At 37.3% G+C, this 26528-nt stretch overlaps 2 protein-coding genes across 5 annotated transcripts in view; one reads left to right on the top strand and one right to left on the bottom strand.

Moving 5' to 3' along the window:
• The window catches only part of Lrriq3 (leucine rich repeats and IQ motif containing 3), a 116591-nt gene extending 114888 nt beyond the window's left edge, over positions 1-1703 (bottom strand). For 2 of the 3 annotated variants that reach the window (XM_036190398.1, XM_036190400.1), the window contains exon 1: positions 1346-1703. In XM_036190398.1, the coding sequence (XP_036046291.1) occupies positions 1346-1645 (300 nt within the window). In that variant the 5' untranslated portion in view covers positions 1646-1703. The remainder of the gene's footprint in view (positions 1-1345) is intronic. The other variant, XM_036190399.1, reaches the window with a different exon arrangement.
• On the top strand, positions 1435-9008 carry Fpgt (fucose-1-phosphate guanylyltransferase). 2 transcript variants are annotated; one of them, XM_036190402.1, is made up of 4 exons: positions 1436-1701; positions 3364-3531; positions 4950-5042; positions 7086-9008. In XM_036190402.1, the coding sequence occupies exons 1-4, from the start codon at positions 1620-1622 to the stop codon at positions 8537-8539; spliced, it is 1797 nt and encodes a 598-aa protein (XP_036046295.1). In that variant the 5' UTR covers positions 1436-1619; the 3' UTR covers positions 8540-9008. The 2 variants fall into 2 exon arrangements, with proteins under 2 accessions (XP_036046296.1, XP_036046295.1); XM_036190403.1 differs by lacking the exon at positions 3364-3531 and having other exon boundaries at positions 1435-1701.
• Positions 9009-26528: the final 17520 nt, after the last annotated feature.

Raw genomic sequence — 26528 nt, 5'->3', positions numbered from 1 at the left:
AAACTATAAGCCAGCCCCAATTAAATGTTTCCTTTGTAAGAGTTGCCATGGTCACGGTGTCTCTTCATAGCAATTGATTCCCTAAGACTTTTTGTTTTGCACTTGTGAGAATGTGTGGTACTCTAATATGTAGGACCTTTTGACTTTTATTATCTCCTTGGAATTTCAGCCTAGTTTCTATAGTTGAAAATGAACTCTGTCTGTATTCTGACAACTCACAAAAACGTCTAGCCAGACTTAGTCCTGATCTCCGGAACTACATACATAATGTACACAGACACACACAACAATTCCTACTATATATGCACACGTTTGTTCTATATATCCAATATTAAATTAAATGTATCCTCTTGCCATCTCACTATGCTTCCCCATATAAAGCTTTCCTCATCTCATTTGCTGACCATTTCATCCTCCATCAGTGGGTCGATGTTGTTGCTTTTGCCTTTAGAATGTTTCTAGACTCTAAGCAATTTCTCACCATCCCCCATTATAATCTTTTAAATTTCCACCAATTCTTTCCTGTTTGCACTATTTTAGTAGCCTCCAAAAAGGCTCTCTGCTTGTATTCTTGTCCTGCACACTGACACATTTCAGTCAAAACTGGCGTTACTCCAACTCATTCAAAAGTAAAAAACCACAAATTCTGACTTCTATTGCTTTTATTCTCAGACCCTTTAACTTCTGTATTTTCTAGATTTTCTTCAGCAAGAATGTACTGTGAAACAGTAATCTTTTCCCACAAATGTCTCTACTTTAAATACAGAATTAAATGCTAAAGTCAAGACTTTAAATAAGACTACAGTTACTTAGAAACTTAGTTAAATTCATAGGAAATTGCTTTGCAGAATCCTGAGCAAAACGTTAACGAAGAGAAACTTCCCACGCCAAATTGTAGAGGAGGATAGGATTTCTGGGTTTGAGATTGAAGTCTTCCTTAAATGTTGTTACTTACTATATGCTATGTGTAAGAATGGAGAGATCAATCTTGAGAACTCCTTATAAACTAGGCACTCTACACGAGAAATACATATTATCAGCAATGAAACCATGTTCACTAGGGCTGACTTCCCAATATCGGGTACTATTGAGTATTCCAACCTACATACACCTTTGGTAGAACCCCTGAGAAGCAAGTGAACCCAACTGAGCGCCCTGTTGCTCAAGTTCAAGACTGTGCCTGAGAGGTTGGCCGACTGAAGGAAGCAGCGTGGTCTGGTCCGCCATACAGCATCCCACGTGGGCCGGACCTGGGGTGCAGGGGCCCCCAGAACCCGAGGTTCTGCGACCTGGCCTCCCTGCGAGGCCTTCTGACAGGAATGGAAGCTCTGTGCGGGCAGATCACCTCAGCGTATGGGTGATGTTCCACTGTGCTCGGCGGGCCGGTTCCCTCTGGCTCGCCGCGGGCTGTCGGGCGTGGAAAGGCGGGAGCTGACGGCGCAGCCCCACGCAGCCCGGGCACAGCTAGGTGCCCATCTGCACACAGAGCGTTGCCCGGGAAACGCCGCCAGCGCACACTTACGCCATGCCAGCTTTTCCAGTCTCCGGGAGACTCCAGGACGCGGTGACGTAGCAGCCGGCCAGGGCGGGGCGTGGGGTTCGGAGCGCGCGTGCGTACTATGCAGGCTCCCGGAAGTCGGGCCATGGGGTCTCTCGGTGAAGCGACCCTGCGGAAACTGCGGATGTTTTCGGAGATGAGAGGTACCTTGGCGGAACTGAGATCTCAGGTCCCGTGCACGGAGGGCGCCCTCCCACGGACCCCTCGCCGCTTCCTGTCCTCTGCTCCTTCCTGTCCGCACCGTCCCTCTGCCTTTGTCTTCTCTCTGTCTCTGCCCGCCTCATCTTAGGTGTCAGGCTAGAACAGGAAGAGCTGTTGACGTGGCTTGTGAGGCTGCGAATGTAACACACCGCCTAGCTCACTGGTTTGAAGCCATGCTGCTTACAGAGCCAGAAGTAGATAGCTTGTGTCTTCCCTTTTCCCCAGTCCCCTGCATAACTCACCAGCTTATTCCTGTTTAAACTCCACTATGAAGCCGATTGTGACTTTAAAAATTCTAAATTTAAGTTTGCCCTTTAAGGGAAAAAAGCACAGATGGGTGCTTGCCCTTGTCTACACAGCTGCCTGATAAAATTGGTGTTTGTGACTGCCTAAAAAGTAGGGATTTATATTTGGATGTCAATGTTTGGAATTATTAAATCCTAGGTAAGGCATCCCTCCCTCCCTCCCTCTCTCCCTTACCCCCTCCCTTCTCTTTTAACTTGTTAAATAAAAGGTCTTGTATCTGCACAAGGCACCCCAAGACCAAGTTCCCAGACAAAGGAGATTTATTTGCCCCAGAAGGACAAAGGGCAGGGAATGAGACAAAGATGGGAGACAGAGGAGGAGGGAGAGGAGGAGGGGTATTTGTCCTGGAGGGACTGAGGACTGCCCCTCTTAGAATAGAGAGGAGACAGACGTGGTCCATAGGCTAATGGCAGTTTATAAAGGTAAAAGAGGATAGATAGTATTAGAATGAGGTGTTTGATTTGGATGTTAATTAGGGTAGCCAAAAGGGGGCTTTTGATTGCTGGACTTCAGTACTTTGACAGCTGGACATCGATAGTCTCAGGGGGAGGGAGTGGCCAAATGAGAGACTAGACAGACCTCGGTGGCTAGCTTTAGGAATGCAATCTAATGGTTTTTAGCAAAGCAGAGGGAATGGGGGAAGGGCAGGGCCTGCCAGAGCCAGGTTTGCCATGCTCAGGCAGCTAGAGTCCCTTCATTAAAACTCTATTAATATTTTTGTTGATAAAGGAGAGGGATCCACTGTATGCCAGTGCAGTTTGTCATTTAATGAGTTCACTGGGGATTTGATCCTAAGTTTTGTGTGGTATTCTACTTGGGAGGCTGAGGCAGCCGGGCCAAGGTTCAAGGCCTGCCTGGATTACAGGAAGAGTCAGGGCCAGCCTGTCAATTAATAAGATACTCTCTAAAAAAATAAATAGAGTATTGGGCATATAGCTTCCCTGGCTTACACAGGGCTCTGTGTTTTGTCCCCAGCACCACAAAGAAATTAAATATAAAAAGAACAAAGAAAAGTTAATAAACAGACAAAACAACCCACATTTCTACACAGAAACATGGAAGGAGTATAGAGTTGCTATTTCTCATCCATGGAACATTAAGGGCTCTAGTTCATGAAACTTGCTTGATTTGGGGGCTAAAGATTGTTGTGGGGTTTTGTTTTGGTTGTTTGATTGTTGCATTTTCTTATGAGGAAGCTGGTAATGATTAACCTTTTGTCCTCCCCTCTTTTGAACTAGACAAGCTTGTAATAGGGAATTCTAATAATATAAAAGAAACTTCTTGCCATTTTCCAATAGGTAAACCTGTGGTGGCTGGAAAATTCTGGGATGTAGTTGCGATAACAGCAGCCGATGAAAAGCAGGAGCTTGCTTACAAACAACAGTTGTCAGAGAAGCTGAAGAGAAAGGAATTGCCCCTTGGAGTTCAATATCATGTTTTCACTGATCCTGCTGGAACTAAAATTGGTATACATTTCATGGGATGATTATAACAGATTCTGAGCAAAATAATAATTGAATAATTTCTGAGCTTTATAGTTTTTAAACTGTTCATCTCCACACATGGCCTTTACAAACTTTAAAACCTGAATCTAAATTAACTCCTCTTAACAAGATGAAAGTCAGAGCAAAGATTCTGAGCCACTGTGACTTGAAGATAAATTTGTCCATATCATTATATAAAAGAATTTTTTTGCTTTAATACAATTACAGTAGACCTCATTGGAAGTTCTTTCCCAACCCAGTAGTTTCTTCAGACATTGACATGAAGAAAACAAATCAAAAGATTTTTGTGTATACTTGGTCTATTGGAACCAAAATATGGAATACAGATGAACCATGTCCAGTCACATAAAGTAACATAAAATATTTACTTAAAGCCTGGGTTAATTCAAACTTTGTCATCATTGCAAATAAATTATATTTTACCTTTGATTCTGTATAAAGAGAATTGCAAATAATTTCTTCTACTTCTATATAGTTATTGCTTAAAAAGTATTTTGCTTTGAAAGCTAGTATTTTATTTACTTATTTATTTGCTGTGTTTCACTTGGAAGTAGCATGATTTTTATGAACATTTATCCCTAAAATTGTGGCTCATATGATAAGAAAAGCTAAAGCCTCTCCGTGCCAGGAAGAGAATGCAAGTGTATGACACTGGTGTTATTCTGATGATCTCTGTTGGTTCAGTGTATGACACTGGTGTTATTCTGATGATGATCCACTGTTGGTTCAGTATTTGACATTGGTGTTATTCTGATGATCCACTTTTAGTTCAGTATATGACACTGGTGTTATTCTAATGATCCCTGTTGGTTCAGTGTATGACACTGGTGTTATTCTGATGATGATCCCCTGTTGGTTCAGTGTAAGACACTGGTGTTATTCTGATGATCTACTGTTGGCTCAGCCCTCACAGGAAGAAGGTCATCACTGTGTGATGGATGGTCCTTCTGTAGAAAGTAATTGGGTATACAGTATGTTAATCATATTTAAAATATGTTGTACAAACCAAGTTCTTGTGTTTTAAAAAAAAAAAAAACTCTAGGTTGTGTGTTGGGCTGTGTCATTTGGAAAAAGTTATTAAGCAAGTATTCTGGTTGACAAATGCAAATGAATTCAGTATGTCATAGATTATGTAATTTATCATTTCTTTCTTGACTATTCTTGAGAGGTTATTACCTGCTGCTTTGCTATATTTCTTGATTAGCTGTTTGTTTGCTTATTTACTGGGACTGATCTGTTCTTCTGCCAATATCTTCTCAATCTGTCTATCTCATATTAACAAAATTCACATCTTCAAAATTATAGCATTAAGTATATCATCATAAGAAAGTCTTCATAATTTTCTGTGATGCAAATTGTGCTTTTGAATTGTTTTTCAGGAAATGGAGGATCAACACTTTGTTCTCTTCAGTGTCTGGAAAGTCTCTATGGAGATAAATGGAATTCTTTCACCGTCCTATTAATTCACTCTGGTAACTTAGTGGTTATTCATTTACATTTGTCCTCGAGTTTTCAACATTTGACACCTTAGGGGCTTTATCTCCCTTGCAAATGATTTCCTCTATAATTTATTTTGTTTTAAAATTCATAGATGGTATTTTACTTTGGAAATATATGTTCTTGGCTTTGGGGGTTGTCTGTTTGCTTTTTCACAAAATTTATTCTTAACATTGTAACTTATATACATCATCACCTTTTATGGATATTTTATCATTTCATTTTTGGTTTTCAAATGGAAAATTATTTTTCACAAAACTCTTGGAAATGTGGGCATTTCTCAGGAGTCTGGAGGGGGAATTTTGTTGCGGAACAAAATGGATGATGATGAAAATGATGATTAGACATTTCTCTAAACTTCTACCTTGAATTTTTGTCTTATTATTGATAGTCAACAGCTACAATATTTAACAGTTTTTAAAAAGGGGAAATAAAAATTACAGAGTTACACATAAATATATGTGTGAAAAACATGTAGAATATTTCAAAAGAGAGGAGTCAAAAGGATGTTGTTAGAATAGTGGGCAGGTTTTTTTTTTTTAATTTAGTACATGTAATTATATTAAACATCTGGTTGCATGGAAAGTTCTGTTGTTTATCTCTTAATTCTAGTGGGCTGGTGAAACTTTTGTCGAGGCCCAGCATTAGTCTGTGACATATAATTTAGAATTTCTTCTTCATGGCTTCAAAGATGCTTTCTAATTCCAAGTTGCGTACACAGTCATAGGACTCTTTGTACAGATGACATCAACATAGCACATCCAAGTCCTGCTTCAAACAAAAATTAATAATGTAGAAAAGTTTACTTTAGTCTTGTAGAATAAAGGTAAAATTAATTGGACATCAGAAAATAGATAGCAAGAAATATAGTGGGCCCTCTGAATCCTGGGATTTCATCCACCTCTTATAGACTCAGACAATGATGGACAGAAAGTATTTAAGGGGTAATAAAAATATGTCTGTACTAAACATGTGGACTTTTCATAATTCCTGGAATATCATTGCATAACCACTGTTTATGTAAATATTACATCGTGTTAGATAAAGATAGTGTGGGGTACACACAAATAAGTGCCATTTCAGTGCGGGTTCAGTGTCCTGAGCTTTTGGAGTCTGCCTGGGGTTGTGAACCAGTCTCCACAATTGTGAGGAGTGGCTGTAGATAAGTCTTTTAGTTTAAACTTTACTATGTCTGGTCTTTGGAAGGTAAACAATTAACATGAATTTTAGCTCTTATTTCTTGAACAATGTGCACAAAGTACTTTCAGTGTTGCATTGTCCTCACTGTACTGCAGCTGACTGCAGTAAATCTTCAAGTAAGTAGCTGAAGCATGGTAAGCCATAGGTGAGCTCATTTATCAGATCTTTTCCCAATACGTAAGTCTGCACTGCACTATACACCTTTTCTTTAAGGATTCAAGATATTCAGTGTGTTTAAGAGAACATATTTCAGAAATCAAGACATTATGATGTTCATCTTAGAAAGGAAAAGCCAATTTAAATGAAAAAGTGGTATAATTAAAAAAATTGTTCTTAAGTAAATTTACAACTTTCTCGCAAGTTGAAGACATTGCATCATGAAATGGATGTTTAACAGAGAAGTACATTTTGAAACTGTTTAACTGCATTAGTCTTTTGCAACTTTTTCTAAGTACATCCCTAATTTATAACTTTAACCATGGTTGGAATGCATTGTTAGAAATGTTCATGGAAGATCAGGTTTTAAAATTGGTCACTTTGTTAGTTATGCAATTGATAGAGAATACTTGATAGCCAGGCTCTGTATGTCTTTTTCTTGTTTCCTGACCTAGAGTCTTTAAAATTGTATTACATTAAATTGCCATATGAGAAACACTCTTTGATGGTTTTAAAGTCTAGTTTTCCTAATTCTACCCTTAATTTTGATTAGATACTTAGTATTAAATATCCTCAGAGGTATGTTATGCTATAACTGGTGCCATCAGATTTTGAAAATCTCTTCAAGAACATATTTTTAAATACTTTACATTGTTTTATAGGTGGCTACAGTCAACGGCTTCCCAATGCAAGTGCTTTAGGAAAAATCTTCACAGCTTTACCACTTGGTGAGCCCATTTATCAGATGTTGGAGTTAAAACTAGCCATGTACATGGATTTTCCCTCACACATGAAGCCTGGAGTTTTGGTCACCTGTGCAGATGATATTGAACTCTACAGTGTTGGGGACTCTGAGTACATAGCATTTGACCAGCCTGGCTTTACTGCCTTAGCCCATCCATCTAGTCTGGCTGTAGGCACAACACATGGAGTATTTGTCTTGGACTCTGCCAGTTCCTCACAACATGGTGACCTTGAATACAGGCAATGCCACCGTTTCCTCCATAAGCCCAGCATTGAAAAAATGCATCACTTTAATGCTGTTCATAGAGGAGGAAGCTTTGGTCAACAGGACTTGGCTCAGGGTGACACAGCCAGTCTTCCATTGCACTCTGAGTATGTCTACACAGATAGCCTATTTTACATGGATCATAAATCAGCCAAAAAGCTACTTGACTTTTATGAAAGTGTAGGCCCACTGCACTGTGAAATAGATGCCTATGGTGACTTTCTGCAGGCACTGGGGCCTGGAGCAACTGCAGAGTATACCAGGAACACATCACATGTCACTAAAGAAGAGTCCCAGTTGTTGGACATGAGGCAGAAAATATTCCACCTCCTCAAGGGAACACCACTGAATGTTGTTGTTCTTAATAACTCCAGATTTTATCACATTGGAACAACCGAAGAATATCTGCTTCATTTCACTTCTGATAGTACATTAAGGTCAGAGCTGGGCTTACAATCCAGTGCTTTCAGTGTCTTTCCAAATGTGCCTGAATGCCCCCATGAGACACCCTGTGTCATTCACAGTATACTGGATTCAGGATGCTATGTGGCCCCTGGCTCAGTTGTAGAGTATTCTAGATTGGGGCCTGAGGTGTCCATTGGGGAAAAGTGCATTATTAGTGGATCCGTAATAGTGAAAGCCACGCTGCCCCCATATTCTTTCATGTGTTCTTTAAGTCTGGAGATAAACGGACACTTAGAATACTCAACTATGGTGTTTGGCATGCAAGACAACTTGAAGAGCAGTGTTAAAACCATATCAGACCTAAAGATGCTTGCGTTCTGTGGAGTTTGTTTTCAGTCTTGTTTAGATATTTGGAACCTTAAAGCTACAGAGGAACTATTCTCAGGAAGTAAGACACATCTGAGCCTGTGGACTGCTCGAATTTTCCCTGTCTGTTCTTCTCTGAGTGAATCTGCTGCAGCATCCCTTGGGATGTTAAGTGCTGTACAGAGCCATTCACCATTCAGCCTGAGCAACTTTAAGCTGCTGTCCATCCAGGAAATGCTTCTCTACAAAGACGTACGAAACATGCTAGCTTATAGGGAGAAAATCTTTCTAGAAATTAGTTCAAATAAGAAACAGTCTGATTCAGAGAAATCATAAATACAATATATTTTGCCTATGAACAGGATTGCATATGCACGCATTTTTATAGACCTCTGACTTTTCTTTCTTTTCCTCTCTCTCTTTCTTTCTTCTTCTTGTGCATTTTTGGCTTGTTTCAGTAAAGCAACATAATAAAAATTATATCAATATAACTACTGTATCATAGTAATAACAAAGGTACAGAAGGCCACTTTGGATGGTAAAACATTTCAGCATTAAATTCATGAAAGTGATGTTGTTTTAAATGTTTTTGCACTATTATAGCTTTGTTTTTTGGTAAATATTAATTTCTGGGATACTGTTCCATTCACATAATAAATACTCCTGTTTTAGAGGATGATTTTCTAAACATACTTTTAGAATTTCTCTGGGTTTTTTGATATTTGGTCCAATAAAGCTCTATGTGTTATTGATGATTATATTCTTTACTTGTCACAATGAGACAATACCTAATTAAAAAAACATCCTTTTAAACTTTTTAAGAAAATTATCCTTTTTCTGTTAATTCTTTTTTAAATTTTGTTCTATTTTTATTTCATGTACATGAGTGCATTACCTACATGGATGAATGTGCACAGTAGCCATAGAGGCTAGTATACCTGTTCTCAAACTGAGTCACAACCATTTGGGGATGGAATGACCTTTTCACAGGGTCACCTAAGACATCAGAAAACAGATATTTATATTATAATTCAGAACAGTAGCAAAATTATAATTATGAAGTAGCAACAAAAATAATTTTATAGCTGGGGGTCACCACAACATAAGGAACTGTATTAAATGGCCTCAGCATTAGGAAGGTTGAGAACCACTAGACTAGAAGAAGGCATTACATCTCTTGGGACTAGAGTTACAGATGATTATGACCTCTGTGTGGGCTCTGGGAGTCAAAACTTCATGCTCTGAAAATGCTTTAAAATGATGTTTGTGTCTCACATATCTTGGCAAATGTGATAAAAAAGTGTGTGTGTGTGTGTGTGTGTGTGTGTGTGTGTATGTGTGTGTGTGTGTGTGTGTGTTATAAATTTGAACATGTGTTGCCATATTTTATAAACTATATCTACTGTCCCATTACACTGGGAAATGTGTGCCAACAGAACTCAGTTGTTTGCTCAGAAGGTGATAGGAATAGTTGAGAGCCAGTGCTCACTTCACCATGGACATTACTTAATCCCCTCCTAATTAATCCTTCAAAAGTTATCCTGACTTGACAATGAGTATTTTGCTTTACATCATTCTGTCCATATTGATAGCGATTGGGAATATCAGTTGGCCCAAGAGGAGGGAATTAGAATAGGGAATCTGAGATAATACTTAGATCATAAACAACTTCAAGAAAGTGAGACTTTGGTGAATTCCAGGGTATATGCACCTATTTTGAAATAAACACATTAGTGAAATATCTTTAGGTTTAATAGAGGCAAGACTTGTCATACTTGTGTTTAAATTACCTTAGCTATACTAATAACAGCTATGAAAGTTTTATATATATAAATTATAATAAAAATAAAATATCTTTCAAAACCCTTCTACTATATTATTTGTAAATAAATATGTATTTGTCTTTTTGAGGTTCTCAGGGATAAAGATATGTGATATTGTTTGACAATTATTGATTTGCTTATAGAGATTTCAAGGGATTTTGAATGTTATTAAATGTTCATACTAATTTGACTTAAAATTCTTCCAAGGATTAGAATCGTGATTTCATGTGCTCAGAAAAGAACATCATTAATGAAGAGTACCAGCACTTCCTTGGTTACTTGACACTGTTATATTTATTATAGATCTCTTGTAGATACATTTAGACATAGAAGCTTATAATTTCTCTGTGCATATGTACAGAAAGGAACTAATAACATGTAATATAGCAATATAATTAAGACATTTCTGCTTTTTAGAGTCAAGGTCAGCCTCTGCTAAAGCTCTCAGAAATCATCTCATAATTTTTGATAAATACTTGTCCCCCTGAGCACCAGCCACTGTGACTTCAAAGGCATTGATAAGGCTGCAGTTTAAATATTTATTCTTGGGAATTTCCTATATGTATACAATGAGCTATGATCATAACTATCCTTCATGCCCCCAAATCTCCCATATCCCCTAACATGTGTCCCTCTCAACTTCATGTCTTTTTTGTTCTAATAACCTACTTAATCCAGTTAGTCTTCCCATGTGTACATGGGAGTGGGGTCATTTACTGAATACATCTATTGGTAGTCATATCCTCAGAAGATGAATAATTCTCCCTCCTCTAGAAACTATCAACTTCAGATTGCTCCCTGAAAAGGTATGGGTCCTAGAGCTTACCTACCTCCTCTGCTAAATTTTATTTGGCTTGATCATGTGCAGGAAATCTCAAGTGCTGTGGGCCCATGGCAGCAGTATCAGCCATGTCATGACCAGAAGACAGCATTTATTCCCCATCCTTATGCTCTTGTATTTTCTGCTCCCTCTTATGTGATGCCCTCTGAGCCTTGGATGGGAAGGGGTTGAAGTAAACATCTAATTTAGACCTGAGCACTCATTCTGTTATTCTCAGAAGCTTGACCAATTACATGTGTCCTTCCCACATATCAACATAACAGCAAAACCAGGAAACATACTGTTTTTCCAAACCTTGGTCTATATACATGAAAATTTCTGACTTCATGCTTCTATGTAATAAAGACAAGCCACCAGAGTCTAGTTGGGAAACACCAGATTTGCTCCTGGCAACATTATCTTTTATCTACATGAGCAAAAATAAGCCAAACTTAGCACATGGCTCAGATTTGGCAGTTTGCCTGGCCACCATGGCAATTTAAAATAAAAGAAACATAAAATCTGCAGATTCCCCACTGCATTAATATTTGCAAAATTAGAGCCAAAAGAGAAGGATACTTATGAAGAATAACTAGCACCATATACTTGTAGAGCAGCATTGACACCTGTATCTAAAGATGCTAGTCAAATGGTGCATGTGCACTGGTTCTTTCTAAGCTATTTGGGTCAGTAGTTTATGGTTTTGAAGACTTTGGGTACAGGATGTCTAAGTCATTCAACATGAATTTTACCACTCAAAAAGTACTTTTCCAATTGCAGTAGCATGATGCTGTCCCTCTGCTAGTGTCTTTCCTGGCCATCTATGCTGTGATTATCCTTCAGCTGTGGTTTAGTGCAGTTCTGAATTGACCTAACTTTATGTCTTAAAAAAAAAAAAAAAAAAACATTATTAAGTGCAGTCTGTGCTGCCCATGTGTGCATGGTGTGGGACCGTCCACTGGAACACAGCCCATTGTCTCTAGGCTTCAGGCACTTTCATACACTGTGTTTCTGGTCTGTTTGCTAAATTTTCAGACTCTTTTAAGACTTTCAAAATCTTGACTGCAACAAACATTTTGTGGATAAGTCAGTGTATGAAACATTTTGGTTTTTAATTCAACAGCATCCATTCTTCTGCATAGTGTTTGGGTGGTTCTGGTTTCTTTTTATCATTCCTTTGCCCAGAAAAGAATTAAAGAATTTAAACCTTGAGATAAAAATCTTTTAAACCAGCTCTGTTAAAATCAACTTTCAATTCATTTGCAGGTTGAAGAATGCTGTGCAGCTCAATGAAGTTTTACATGAGTTCTTTTCTTCCTACTGCTTGTAGCCTTGGGGTATGGGAAAGTAAATTATAGCCACAAATACACTTTTATTTTTCCGGAAGGATTTCAAGGTAGTTATAGTAAAACCTAAAACCTGGAAAACTTCAAAAATATGATTATGTTTATTAATTGTCTAAATGCAAATTTCAATTCACTGCCTTACTGACAAAGTCTTAAATTAACTTACAGTTTTTCTAATTGCACATCTCTAGAGTCAACTTATTAAATTGCAAAAAGAAGTCATTATAATTTGTTAAAGTTGGTTGAACTTTCAATGACCTAAAATCTAGTCCAATGAAGCGTTGTTAGCAGAAGCTGCCCTGCGGAGAAAGAGGAAGAAAAACAAAGCTTTGGTGACATTTTTTTTCTCTCTCTTGTTACAACTGGTGCCCAAATGTACCAAAAAAAAATGGATACCATGGGCTCAACAATAGAAGTACTTACAGTTGGTCTTTCTTTGGACATCCAGTTCCCAAATAATGACACAGAGACTTATTATTAAGTATGAAAGCTTGTTATTAGCTTAGGCTTGTTCCCAACTAGATCTTAAAACTTAAAATAACCCATTTATTTTAATCTGTGTTCTGCCACATGGCTCATAACATGTCTCAGTACCTTACATCTGACTTCCTCAGTGTCTGGTTGGAGAATCCCCTGCCTCTCATCTTCTTCCCTTGACTTTCCTGCTTTCTCCCCAGGAGTACCTCCTATCCTTTCCTGCCTAGCTATTGGCCATTCATCTCTTTATTAAACCAGTCAGAAAGTGCCTTAGACAGTCAGTGGAGGACAGAAACATATCTTCACACAATGTGATCAAATGTCCTACAACATTTTCCTCTTTATCTAAATAAAAATCTGGCTTTATGGAACCTATGGCCTATGCTGAGACACTTTGCTCAGCCTTGGTGCAGGGAGGAGGGGACTGGACTTGCCTCAATTGAATCTACCAGGCAAGGCTGAGTACCCAGGGGAGACCTTGCCTTGGAGGAGGTGGGAATGGAGGGTAGATTTTGGGGATGGCTGGAGGGTGGGAGGAGGGAGGACAGGGGAATCATGGCTGATATGTAAAATTAAATTAATTATAAAATAAAAATATTTATAAAAAAAGAAAATGTTTTAACTATAACACAGTAAAACTATAAACAATAAGGATAATTATCAAGTAAGAAAAATATTCACAATGTCCAGTCCATTTGAATTTTCAACATTGGAGAAAGTACTCTATTATCTATCCTACCTTGGTGAGTCCAGAATTTTATACCTAAATCACTTTCTATCATAACTTTTAGTACCAACCTAAAAATATCTTTTTAGAACTTACGGCATTTTCTTAGATAACTTAATCTTTTATGTCTCTCAACCTTTATAAACTACATCTCCTTTGTGAAATCCTCTTTTGAATTTGTCAAAAAAAATGATAAAACAATAACTCTCCAGTCTTCAAACATATCAGAGACCTGAGAAGGATAAAATATTACCTGAGTAAGCAGGAAATGCAGAGTAAGCAACTTCCAAAAATATAGGAATAACAGAGACAGATGACTGCCTGGACATTCATCCAAGATTTCTCTGCAGTATTGGAGCATCCTTCTTTGGCCTATAGGCCTAGAATATCTGACAGACTTTTCTGTAAAGCAGGAATTTTAAAAGACTGGCCTACCTTGTCTTGGCAAAGTTTAGCAATCACCTTCCTTTATATACTTGTCCTATTAGGAAAACATAGTGTCAGCAGTTGAGGCAAGGGCAGTTTCTTGCCCAGTGACTAATTTTGCCACACTGAAAGCAAATTCCATATGAGGGTTCTTCAATGACTATCATCCTTTTTTCTGATGTAGATTTGTGCTTCCAGGAGCAAATGTATCTCACTGTCAAGAAAAGCCTTATGTTATTAATAACATAATCTTAAGTGCCATATTCTATAGATTTCTGAAGTGTTTGAAGACCACATATATGTTTAACCTTGAAAGCATATCTAACATGACCAGAAGTTTGATTGTTATAGATGACTAACTACTAACCTGCCTTTTTTAATTATCCTAAACAGTTTGTAATAATAACTTTCAAGAACTAGGACTAACATTAACTTGTGAGTTGCATAGGTACAATACCTAAAACAACAATAGAAACATATATAGAGTGTGTTATAAAAAATAACCTTAAATTTTTATCAATATACAAAATTCATACCAATGTAAATATTTGAGACCTTGTTTTTTAGTTTAAAAGTAGATTCAGTAGTGTACCTTTTTATCATATTATTCACATACCCACCCCCTTTTTCATTAGATAGGAGAGAATGAAAGATAGGGGAGAGAAAAGGAAAGAGAGAAGGAAGGAAGGAAGGAAGGAAGGAAGGAAGAAGATTCCACAATCTAACCTTCATTGTTTAGTTTCCTCCCTGACCATGACCAATAACAACTTACATCTAACGCCCCTAAACAGTGACAAGTATTCATAAACTACCAAATGACCAATAACCACCCACCTCACTTCATGGAAATGTGGCCATTATGTTTTTAAAATTACTTGCTGTTGTCTGGGGCAGGGCAGCATCTTCAGAGGACCCTTAAAGGGCCAGTTGACCTACCACAACCAAGCCAACCAGAGGGACAGTTGCAGGAAGGGAGCACTTACAAACTTGCCAGAGAGATTGTGGCATCTGTGAACCATGGCTCCAGGAAAATATTCCTTTTGCCCTTCTTTGAGAGCCTTGCCTACCTGCCACAGCTCTGGAAAGTTTCAATTCTGTGCTGTGGCAAGTGTTTTTACTTAGTCACCCACTGAGTAGCATGCCAGCTGGTCACAGGCCCTATGCTTGGATATTTATGCCTCCACTTTGGATGCCAAACATAATGGTCTTTCTTTGGACTGCTAGCTCCCAAATAATGACATGGGGACTTGTTATTAAGTATGAAAGCTTAGCCTTAGCTTAGGCTTGTTCCCAACTAGCTCTTAAAATTTGAATTAACCTGTTTACATTAATCTACATCCTGCCACATGGCTCATTATCTCTCCCCAGTACATTGCATCTGATTTCCTCAGTATCTGCCTGGAGAATCCCCTGCCTCTCAGATTCTTCCTGAGTTCCTCTCTTTCTCTGCAGAAGTCCCACCTATCCTTTCCTGACCAGCTATTGGCCCTTCAGCTCATTATTAAACCAATAATAAGGTGCCATAGGCATGCTATGCATGCCTGAGGATTTGAGTCTGATCCTTTGAACCCATGGTAGAAGAAAATTGATTCCCCCAAGCTGTCCTCTGTCCTATACACACATGTGACACCCACATACTTGTACACACACACACACACACACACACACACACACACACACCACTAATAAATGATCTGTAATAAAAATCAGCCCTATCATTTCCTCAGGATATGTTTATTTATGTATTTCATCCACAGTTTTAAATTTGTCTGCTAGCCAATGTAACATATCTAATTTCAAATTTTAGATTTAGATAGACACTTCTCTGACCATTTCCTTTTCTCCTTGGAAAAATTAAAATAGCCTTTCTCCATTTAGATAGCTCTTTTCTGCTGTGGATTATGCTCATTGTTAATTATAAAGCTGACTGGTCAACAGGTAGCTGACAGGAAGAGATTGAGCACAAGAGCTAGACTAGGAGAATTCTAGGAGGAGGAAAGGTGGAGTCAGGGCATATGCAAACCAGCCAGCAGCTGAGGAAGCAAGATATGAAGAAAATGAGGTAACAAGCCACAAACAACATGGCAAAGTATAGATAAGACATGTGGCTTAATTTAAATGTGAGTTAGCTAGTAATACATCTGATCCATTGGCCAAATATTTATAATTAATATAAACCTCTGAATGATAATTTGAGAAGGACTTCGAAACAGGGCAGAACAGAGAAAGGCCTCCAGTTACATATGATCCCCAATGTGCTGCCCATACATCTGCATAAAGCCTGAGAAAGCTTTAAAAATAGGAAGAGAGGTTCCTAGAATACCTAAATAGAGCCCAAAACAGCTTCCTAGTTATGTCTCTCATTTGGACCTCAGTACAGAGATACCATGGCATATGGACTTGAGCTACAGCATGCAGGCTTGAGTTACAGCATGGTGGATTCCCAACATGGTACACAGAGGCGTTCTCAAGCCACACAGCACACTACTTGGTAGATTTAGCTTTTGCTCATACAGACAAAGAGGATTACAGTTACACAGAAAAGACAAATTCAGACAGAGAAAACCTCTAAATGGGCTACAATGTATTTTAAAAATGTGCATATGCTTGTGAGAAAAAAATAATATATACAACCTTAAACTAAAAATATAAATTTAAAATGATAAAATAAAGTCCTTAGAAAGGGGAATAAAATAATAAAAAGAAAATAAGCCATGTAAAAATGGAGAATACACAGAGAGTCTGAATTATATATATATATATATATATATATATATATATATATATATATATATATATATATATAATGTTGTCTTTGGGATTTTTTACTGCTATGAGACATTTGATTGTAGTGACTACTAGATTAAACCAACCTGTATATTTTAGGAATAACTTGATTTCAAGGTTTAAGTCGGAAGATATTTTACTTTGGAAAAGAGATTCTGTTTGTTTTCATTTCTACAGGAAATGAGAGGCTATGAATTCATTCCAAATTTTAAAAAGTCAGGTTTGATTGAGGAAGACCATCTGAAATCCTCACCACAGACATAGAAAAATAAACCTAAAGTAACAAGACATGTAACATATTTTACCAACTCAAACACAAAACAAAACATACCTTAGGCTGGTTTAGGTACAATACACAGTTTATATTTGTATTAATACAGACATGTATGTTACCTTTAAAAGTTTGTGTATTTTCAGAACAAGAGAACCAGACACCAATAAAAATGGGTGGCCCAAATGATCCAATGTTTCAACACCTCTGTTACAGTTTCCTCTGAATTCTGCATCCAAAACAGCTTCAAGGCTGCTACCTGAGATGGATGGACCAGCTGCACAAAACATCCCAGTCATAACTTGACCATAATTCTAAATTTTCTCAGGGTCCCCATAAGATTACAAGTTCTCACAATCAACAGGACGTAGTATGGAGAACTATGCCCAATTTATCAAAATACGGCTTATGAATGTTTGTTTTCATTTAAGGAGGAGTGGCAATAAATTGTTATTGGTTAGAGTCAATCTCTTTTTAATGAAGAAAGGGGAATATGATAGAGAAATGATTGGGAAAATGGTAGATTATTATAAAGAAAAAAGGGTAGATTATTGAATCTATATTATTAAAGAAAACAACTATTAATCTTACATATTTTATATTGGTATGTATTTTAGTTTATTGATACAAATTTAAAGTCAATTTTGTTATACTGTACATATATTTCTACTCTTGTTTAAGTATTATGTTTATGCAGCTCATTTAAAAATGTAATGTATAATTAAAAATATAGATTAATAGTCATCTATAATAGTCAAACTTAGAGCCATATTAGTTAAGTTTTCTAGGTATACAGAGATATATTTCAATTAGATAGGTAATCCTCGAACACTTCAAAGACCTATAGAATATGGCATTTAAAATGTTTTAAAATCTTAGACTTATTTTGACAATGAAATATGTCTGCCTCTGGCAGCATCAGTTACTTCAAAGAGGATGATGGGCATTGAAGAAACTCCTTAGGGGGTTTACTTTCACTGTGGTAAGAGTACCAATTTAGAAAAGAAATTACTCTTTCCTGGACTACATGACAGTTTGTTGAATAAATTGAACATACAGGACCCGTAGGAAAGTGACCTCTGAACTTCACCAACTCAAGGTGGGATGGTCCTTCAGCATTCCTGCTTCACAGAAAAAATCTGTCAGATATCCTGTAGGACACAAAGGAAAGCTGATAAACTTTGCCAATATAAGACAGGACTGTCCTTCAAATTTCCTGTCTCAATAAAAAGCTTGCCAGATACTCTAGGCCTGTAGCCTGAAGATGAATGCCCAACACTACAGAAGAACTTTGGGTGACTGTCCAGGCAGCCAGCTGTCTCTGTCAGTTTGAAAGTTGTTTACAATGCGCTTCCTGTTTACTCAGGTAATTTTTTTTGTTTTGGTTTTGTTTTTTTTTTTTTTTTTTGAGACAGGGTTTCTCTGTGTAGCTTTGTGCCTTTCCTGGAACTCACTTGGTAGGCAAGGATGGCCTCAAACTCACAGAAATCCACCTGGCTCTGCCTCCCAAGTGCTGGGATCAAAGGCATGCACCACCACCACCTGGCATTTTTATTTTTGAAAACCTGGTACCTTCTGATTTTTTTTTGGTGGGGGGAGCTGAGGATTGAACCCCAGGCCTTGTGCTTGCTAGGCAAGTACTCTACCATTGAGCTAAATCCTCACCCCCTCAGGTAATAGTATATCCTTCTAGGGTGAAATTGAAGACTTGTTATAATTATAGTTTACCTTACTTACAATGAAAGGTAAATTAGATATAAGGATTTAGACTCCCAAAGGCAGGATAGATGATGATAGAGTATTTTCTCTAATTTTGACAAATACAAATAGACTGGATGTTGTAACTGGAATTCTTAATTGATAACTGTTTTTTATGTATATAATTTTAATATGTTAAGGTTAAAATCTTCCTTCTTTTTTTTTCCAGAGCTGAGGACTGAACCCAGGGCCTTGTGCTTGCTAGGCAAGCACTCTACCACTGAGCTAAATCCCCAACCCCAAAATCTTCCTTCTTAATTAGACAAAAAAGGGGGAATGCTATGGATTATGCTCATTGTTAATAATGAAGCTGATTGGCTGATAGCTGGGCAGGAAGAGATTGATTGCAAAAGCCAGACTAGAAGAATTCTAGGAAGAGGAAGGGTGGAGTCAGGCCAAATGCCAGCTAGCCACCAATGAAGCAAGATGTGTAGAAAATGAGGTAACAAGTCATAAACTACGTAGCAAAGCATAGATAAGAAATACAGGTTAATTTAAATGAAAAATCTAGCTACAAATAAGCCTGAGCCATTGGCAAAATGTAGTGGGTAGCCATCCCAGCATTGGCCTGGAAGTTCCAGTCCCCATTGAGGCTTTGGTAATGGTCACGCCCACAAGACAGGGCTGAGGGAGGAAGCTGAAGACCCAGGATCAAGAGGAGAGGGCTCGCTTGGTTCTGGGACCCTGGACGCTGGAGGTAGATCAAGCAGAGTTTTTCAGAGACCTTTACCAGACCGTACAACCTATCCCTTCATTTGTAAGTTACCCCACAAAATAAACCTCCCTTTTAACTATGTGGAATGGCCTTAATAATTTCACCAATAGCCAAACTTGTATTAAATAATATAAGTTTCTGAGTGATAATTTGGGAAGGACCACAGAGTGGGATGGGACAGAGAAAGGCCTCTGGTTATACTCCTCTTTGTCATATTTATTCCAATAACTTTTCAATCTGCATAAATGATCCAACCATCCACAGAATTTCTCAAAGCAAATCCTTTGTTTCATCCATGGCTGATATGCTTTCCTGCAGCCATTTTATCCAGTTCTCTAGGGAGTCTACTGTGAGTTGAAAGAACAACCAAACTCTAATCACTTTTCTCTATTACAGAGCTATGTTTATGACCAAATCTAATTAAACAGTCTTTTTTATAAGTAATATAATCCCTTCTACATAATAATAATAAGTTTATTGAACTTTTATAATTGGTGCATGAAAATAAAGTTATAGAGAGATTACAAAGGGAAATATTGTAGAAGACTATTATTGAGTTGCATTGGACACTGAAAAAGAAAAATATCTCAACTTTGCTGATTCAATCTGCCTTTAATTCTCACTTTTCTCTGTTCAAGACTGCCTTTAAGAATAGAGATTCAGACCAGTCTCTAACATAGTGTGCTTATTCCCTCTTTATTCATGAATGTTGATAGTGTGAAATGTCTTTCCCATGCACATTGTCTTTTCTGTTTGCAGACTGTAATCATAGGCTAGCTGGAATGTTGTCAGATACAAGAAACATTACCTTCAATTATACAAAAGTCCATGGATGTCAAAATCTCCCAAATGTCTGTGAAATTCTTGCCACATGTATCTTCACACAAACCATAACAATGAGCACACTTTTCTTTGTAATGATCTGGGCCTTCAGGGACTTGGCAAATGGTCCTGTCACAGTTTTGTGACTCTCCTGTCTATTGTTAAGTGTGCATGAGTCTGAAACAGCCTTTCATATTTGCCATTTTCTTAAGAAAATAAGCCATCTTTACACAAATTACATATTCAGCAAATTGTTGAGAATAATTCAAGCCACAGAGAAAGTGGCAGTAGAGAAAAGGCTGTGTACCAGCAAGGATAATAAAGCACTAATAATTGTTCTTGAGAATCCTTCAACGTCCGTATTATCAAAAGTATATTCACTGTCTATTTTACTGTAATCTAAATTTTTTTCCCTGAAAATTCCTCTCTCTTCCCTTGCCTAATTCTTGTTGTGGGAATTCATTCCATTTAACCAATGATCTTTGGACTATCTGGTCTGATAGGCATGGCCCTTTCTGGGTACATGACTGGTTAAGACTGAGGAGGGGCCATGAATTCATTGTCTTGGGTGGTCAGAGACTGTACAGTAGATTCCCATCAGCCCTGGGCATAATGTATGACAATATAGCTGGATAAGTGGCTGTGGTTATTTCATTCTGTATCCATGAGTGTATCATCCCCATTTTATATATTAATAAATTAGTAAGATCCTTTAACAGACTCTCTTGGATTCAAGTAACAAGGGTCTGGGTAGGGATCTGTTTTTGTTTTTACAGGAAAATAGAAATACCTATCTTCAAGAAGTCAAAAGATCTTGGACATCAAGACATCTAAAAAAGGGATAGCTATCTAAAAAAATTACCAAGCAAATAAAAATCTGACCTAATGGTACCAATATTCTCATTGGGATAAAAGCTCACTACCTAAATATCTTTTTACTTCTCAAAAAAGTTGAGTCCTAATTAAGGCTGAATTTAGAGTTGGGACATGGCTCTCTCCTTTTCTAAATCCAAGTACATTGTTAAAAGAAAAGAAAAGAAAAGATTAAGAGTTTCTGCTTCATATCAGAAGAGCTACCTGGTATGGGCCAGAAGAAAACCAAAAATCTAGGGACTTTTGTTGTCACAATTATCTTTCTCCCCATACTTATTTTTGAGTCTTTAGAACTTTCTTTAGATATATTACTATCTTAAAATTTGAACTTTCTGTTTTAATATTAATAATGTTTAAGTTTTCCAGAGTGAACAATAAATTTTTCTAACCATGATCTCTGAAGTCTCCAGAAGAATGATGGGGCCTCATAGCAATTATTCTACCTGGTTCATAATGATGCCATTAAGTCAATAAACACCACACAAAGATCAGCTTTGGACTGTAAACTATTCAGGACAGTTCCAAGATGGCTGGCTAAGATAGTCCACCATCTTACAGTTCTAGTCAGGACTTTAGATGAGCTTTACTCCTTACTCTAAGACTGGCTACAATTGTTACAACTAGTCCTCATGAGACTTAACCATTGTTCTATTTTTTTTTTTTTGTAGAATCCCACAGAGATGCTCTCACCCCCTAGACAGAAGGAAGCAATTCTAAGAAAATGACACCCTGTCTCCCAAAATGATTTTGTTTTCTCAGGTTTATGGATAATTGTCATCTGTAAGGCAATGGTAATAAATTTTAATCAGGCTGGGGATGGAAGAATAAAATTTAGACTCAGGAATCTCTTTTAGAAGAGGAAATGGGAATAGATAGGATAGGATAATAAGGTAGATTGTTATATCTATTTGTAAACTAATTTAGCAACTATCAGTTTTAGATAATTTGCATTGGTATGGATTCTTATATATTGATACAAATGTAAAATTATTTTTCTATTCCTGTTAAAGATAATTTATATATTGCTACAATTTCAAAACCATATTTGTCATATTTTATATATGTTCCTACTTCTGTTAAAATATTTTTGTATATTGATACAAATGTAAATTATATTTGTCATATTGTATGTATGTTCTGCTTCTGTTTAGGATATTTTGTCTATTGATATAAATTAGGAATATCTCATCATATTGAACTATACATTTCTACCTCTGATTAAGATATTTTTGTATATTGTCAAATTTGAGGTCATTGTCTTTATACTGTACATCTATTTACAAATTGTTTAATTTTATTATGTGACACCTTAGTCTTTAAGTTATACAGGTTGGTAAGAGTTACAGGTTAATAGTCACCCTTGTTTGTCAAACTTATAGTCATGATAATTGGGTTTTCTAGATGAACAGAGGTATTTTTGATGAAAGGTAATCTTCAAACACTTCATAGACCTAGAGAATATGGAATTTAAATGTTTTAATAACTTAGAATTCTGTTGACATGAGACATCATTGCTCCTGGCAGCACTGTCCTACTCCTGAGAGGATTTTAGGCATTGAAGATACTCCATATGGAATTTGTCTTCTTGGCAAAAATGGCCTGTTGAGCAAAGAAATGCCCTTTCCTCAATAGCTGACAGTAAGCATGCTGTCCAATCCAGATGAGCAAGGCACAAGGAAAGGTGATTGATTAACCTTGCCAATTCAGGGTGAGACAGTCTTTCAAATACTCCTGCTTCTGATAATAGTCTGTCAGATATTCTAGTCCTATGGCCAATAGTGAATTCCCCAACATTGCAGAGAAACAATGGATGTCTGTCCAGGCAGCCAACTGTTTCTGTCATTTCTTACATACTTCAGAAGTTTGTTTGCACTTTCTGCTTACTCAGGTAATATCATTTTCCTTCTTTGGTCTTTGATGGGGTTAAAGCCTAGATAGTTACAGTTACAATGCTCTCATATCTTAGCTAAGAGCATATCAGGTACAAGATTTAGATCCTTCAGGATAAGACAGCTATTGGAGTAACCTCTGTAATTTACCAATTACCCTGGACATTCAATATGTGTTTCTTGCTTGACGTTGTTCTTGTTGATTGTAGTTCCACTTTTGTTTATGTTATTATGCTTTCTTTCTCCTGGAAAATATTTGATAATTGTTCTTATTGTATACAGTTTTGTATTAGGTTTAGAATAGTTTTCTTTAGACAAAAAAAGGGCAAGTGTTGTGGGAATTTGTTCCATTCAACCAGTGACCTTTGGACTATCTGACTTGACAGGCATGGCCCTTTCTGGATAAATACCTGGTTAAAACTGAGGAGGGGATGCACTCACACTCTCTTGGGTGGTCAGAGACATGATGGTGGGTTCTCATCACCCTCGGGCAGAATGGAGGACAATGACAGCTGGATAAGTGGTGGTGTTTATATCATTTTTGTGTCTGTTAGTGTATCATCCACGTTTTATATCCTAATAAATTCCTGATATCCTTTAACACATTCTCATGGATTCACATAACAAATCCTCTTAACTAAATATGAACACATCTAATATCTCTTGGAACCTAAATTGTTCTGATACTAATAAATTCCACAGTCCTGTTCTCTCATAACCCTTTAGACTAGTAGTTCTCAACCTGTGGGTCATGACTCTTTTGATGGCCACATATCAGATATCCTACATATCAAATATTTACAATATAATTTATAATAGTAATAAAGTTACAGTCTCTAAATAGCAACAAAATAATTTTATGGTTGGGGTCACCACAACAGGAGGAATGGTATTAAATAGCCCCAGCATTAGAAAGGTTGAGAACCACTGATTTAGTCTTACCATCACACATCCAGACTTGAAGGGATCCTCAACAGAACCAAAGAACTTTTGTTTACCAAGGTCCCCTTTCCTTAAGTGTTGCTCCTTGCTCTCAGATGATGTATTCAACCTAGCAGACTAATGCAAAGATGTGCCCCTGTGGTCATGATTTGATTGTTCCTATCAGTATGTAAACTCTTTCTAGACAAATTGCTCTGTTTAGTGATGGATGATAATCTCTATTGTGACAGAAGGACCTTGGGCTGAATTAAATGGATCTCATGAGTACTATCATAAGGAGAAAAATCTTAAACAATAAAAACTATGAAAGCTTACTCTTATCAACTGAGTTTGAGATATTTTATCACCTACTCCCCTAGTGTAAGAAATGTCACAGTGCTGCAGTGCCAAATAACAAATGTTACAGTTTACCAGAGACATCAGAGAAGCTAAAACTTCTGAAATTAGTTCTACAAATATATCACATAACTCCTGAACTTATCGTCAAATTTGAATTTTTAATGTATATTTTTACAAAAGCATCATAACTTAACAATAATGTTCAATTGAATATGGCAATTTCTTTGTTACAAATCATTCGTGTGAGCAAGGACACCATTTCTCCCACCTGTGTACTGTTCTTTTCCCACACTACTGTCATAGGCAAGGAATTCTTTGTGGCTGAGGCTACCTGGATGGGCTCACAGCTGAAGCCCATCTCCCAATAGCACTGCAGTAGTTAAGGGCACTTCTACTATGGAAAGACCTGGGTGTCATGTCACAATGTCCATCACAGCTTACAAAGCCCAGCCCAGTTCCAAGACATAGTGTTATGTGGACCTATTTTCTTTAAAAAGCCTGTTCTTATAATATAGGATGAATGTTGATGACTCACAATAATCATGTAATACCACCCACATTTTAGTGGACTCTGTCTACAATAACAGAAAAAAATCATACTTTAGTAAATGTGTCAATCACTGACTTAGAGAAGCAATATTTTATAATACTGTCACAAATCTACATGATAATCCCCTGTGCCAGATTTCACTTTTGCCTAGCTGAAAAAGCTAAAATATTCATAAATTCACATGAAGCCAGATGGCTTCCCACTGAATATTCATTTGAATGATCTCTTTACATTATTTATTCTGAGAAGTACACAAAACATACCATCATCATGGCACGGACTGCTAATAACTTTGTTGAAGAAAGGAATCAGAAATAACAGGTGTCCAATGCTAACTATATTTTATACTGAACCTTGATTTCACATGTATGTGTGAATTACAGTAAAATCAATATAGTTATTTTTTTAGTCCATGAAATATTCAGAAGATTAGATAAGGTGTTTGAGGAAGATGAGACTTTAACTTTTTGATTAGAATTTTTATTTTTATTAAGATTTTTCATAATTAAAATTAAATGATAATTTTTAAAATAATTTTCTTTGGTCTCTAAAATTTCACATGTATAACACTTAAGGAAAAATTCATTCTTATTAAGTTGGCAAACCATTTTGGAGAATGTATGTCTCTTCTTTTCCAGGCTGAAATTACACATGGAATTTGAAATGAAAATGTAATTTTCCCTAATGGAGGTAGTTCATGGATGTATTCTGCTAAAGCAGGGTGGTCATTTAACTCACAATATTTTATTCTTAGATGCATGTAAGTATATGTTCATGTTTATGTACAAGTATGTTTAGAAGCCAGAGAACAATCTTGGGAACACTGTATGCCTCCTGTGAGACAGTGTCTCAGTGTTAGCATGGAGCTTGCTAATTAATGCCAGTCTGGCTGGGCAGCAAACCCAAAAAGTTCTCCTGTCTCCACCTCCCCAGTTCTGGGATTACAAGAAGGCCAATGAATAATGCTTTTATATATGAATTCTAGTGATCGAACTCAAGTGTCCACACAACTGAGGTGAGCATGTTATTGACTGAGCGATCACAAGTCCTCGGGGTTTCCATATATCTGCTGTGTCCCCTTTTAGACTCTACCACTCAGCGCACATAAACATCTGTTCCGTACACACACACACACACACACACACACACACACACACACACACGCATCTGTCTTACTTCCTTTTAAACCTTGTGAGTGACCACCACTGTGTTAGAAACTCCACAGGGTTGTTCTGTGCTCAGAAGCTAGCATGTGTCTGTGTATGGAGATGGAACCTTGATTCGTGGCACCTTGGCACCTTACTATCTCAAACAGCTGGCCATGTGTTCAAGTTCATTGCCCTTGGTAAATCATAGTCTAGAATTTCTGTATGGCCTGAGATAAATGTGCCAGCCCACAAAGACTTTGCATTTGCTTCTATCTGGAGACTAGAGAGGCACAGCTCCTTATTAACAACGTTAGACTAATTTAAACCTGTTTTCTTGTCCACCAAGTACTTCACAGCTGTATGTGAGACTCCATAATGACTATAATTATACCAATGATTTCTCAGGGTCCTTCTTTTACTTTTTCTTATCCTTTTTCTTTTCTGTCCTCTACACCAAGGCAGCAGATACCATAATACCTTTTAGTTGGAATAAAGGATAACAGGCTTACTTCTGGGTGATCTCTGCTTGAGGCATATTTTTTGGAAGATCAGTTGAATGCTTAAAAGTTCCCCTATGAGAATCTGCAGACCCAGAGTTCTGTGTACCCTCCA

This window comes from Onychomys torridus, chromosome 6 (genome assembly GCF_903995425.1).
Source record: "Onychomys torridus chromosome 6, mOncTor1.1, whole genome shotgun sequence".
Taxonomy (NCBI): Eukaryota; Metazoa; Chordata; class Mammalia; order Rodentia; family Cricetidae; genus Onychomys; species Onychomys torridus.
The sequence above is the reverse complement of the archived record's forward strand: the minus strand, read 5'-3'. Positions and strand labels throughout refer to the sequence as shown.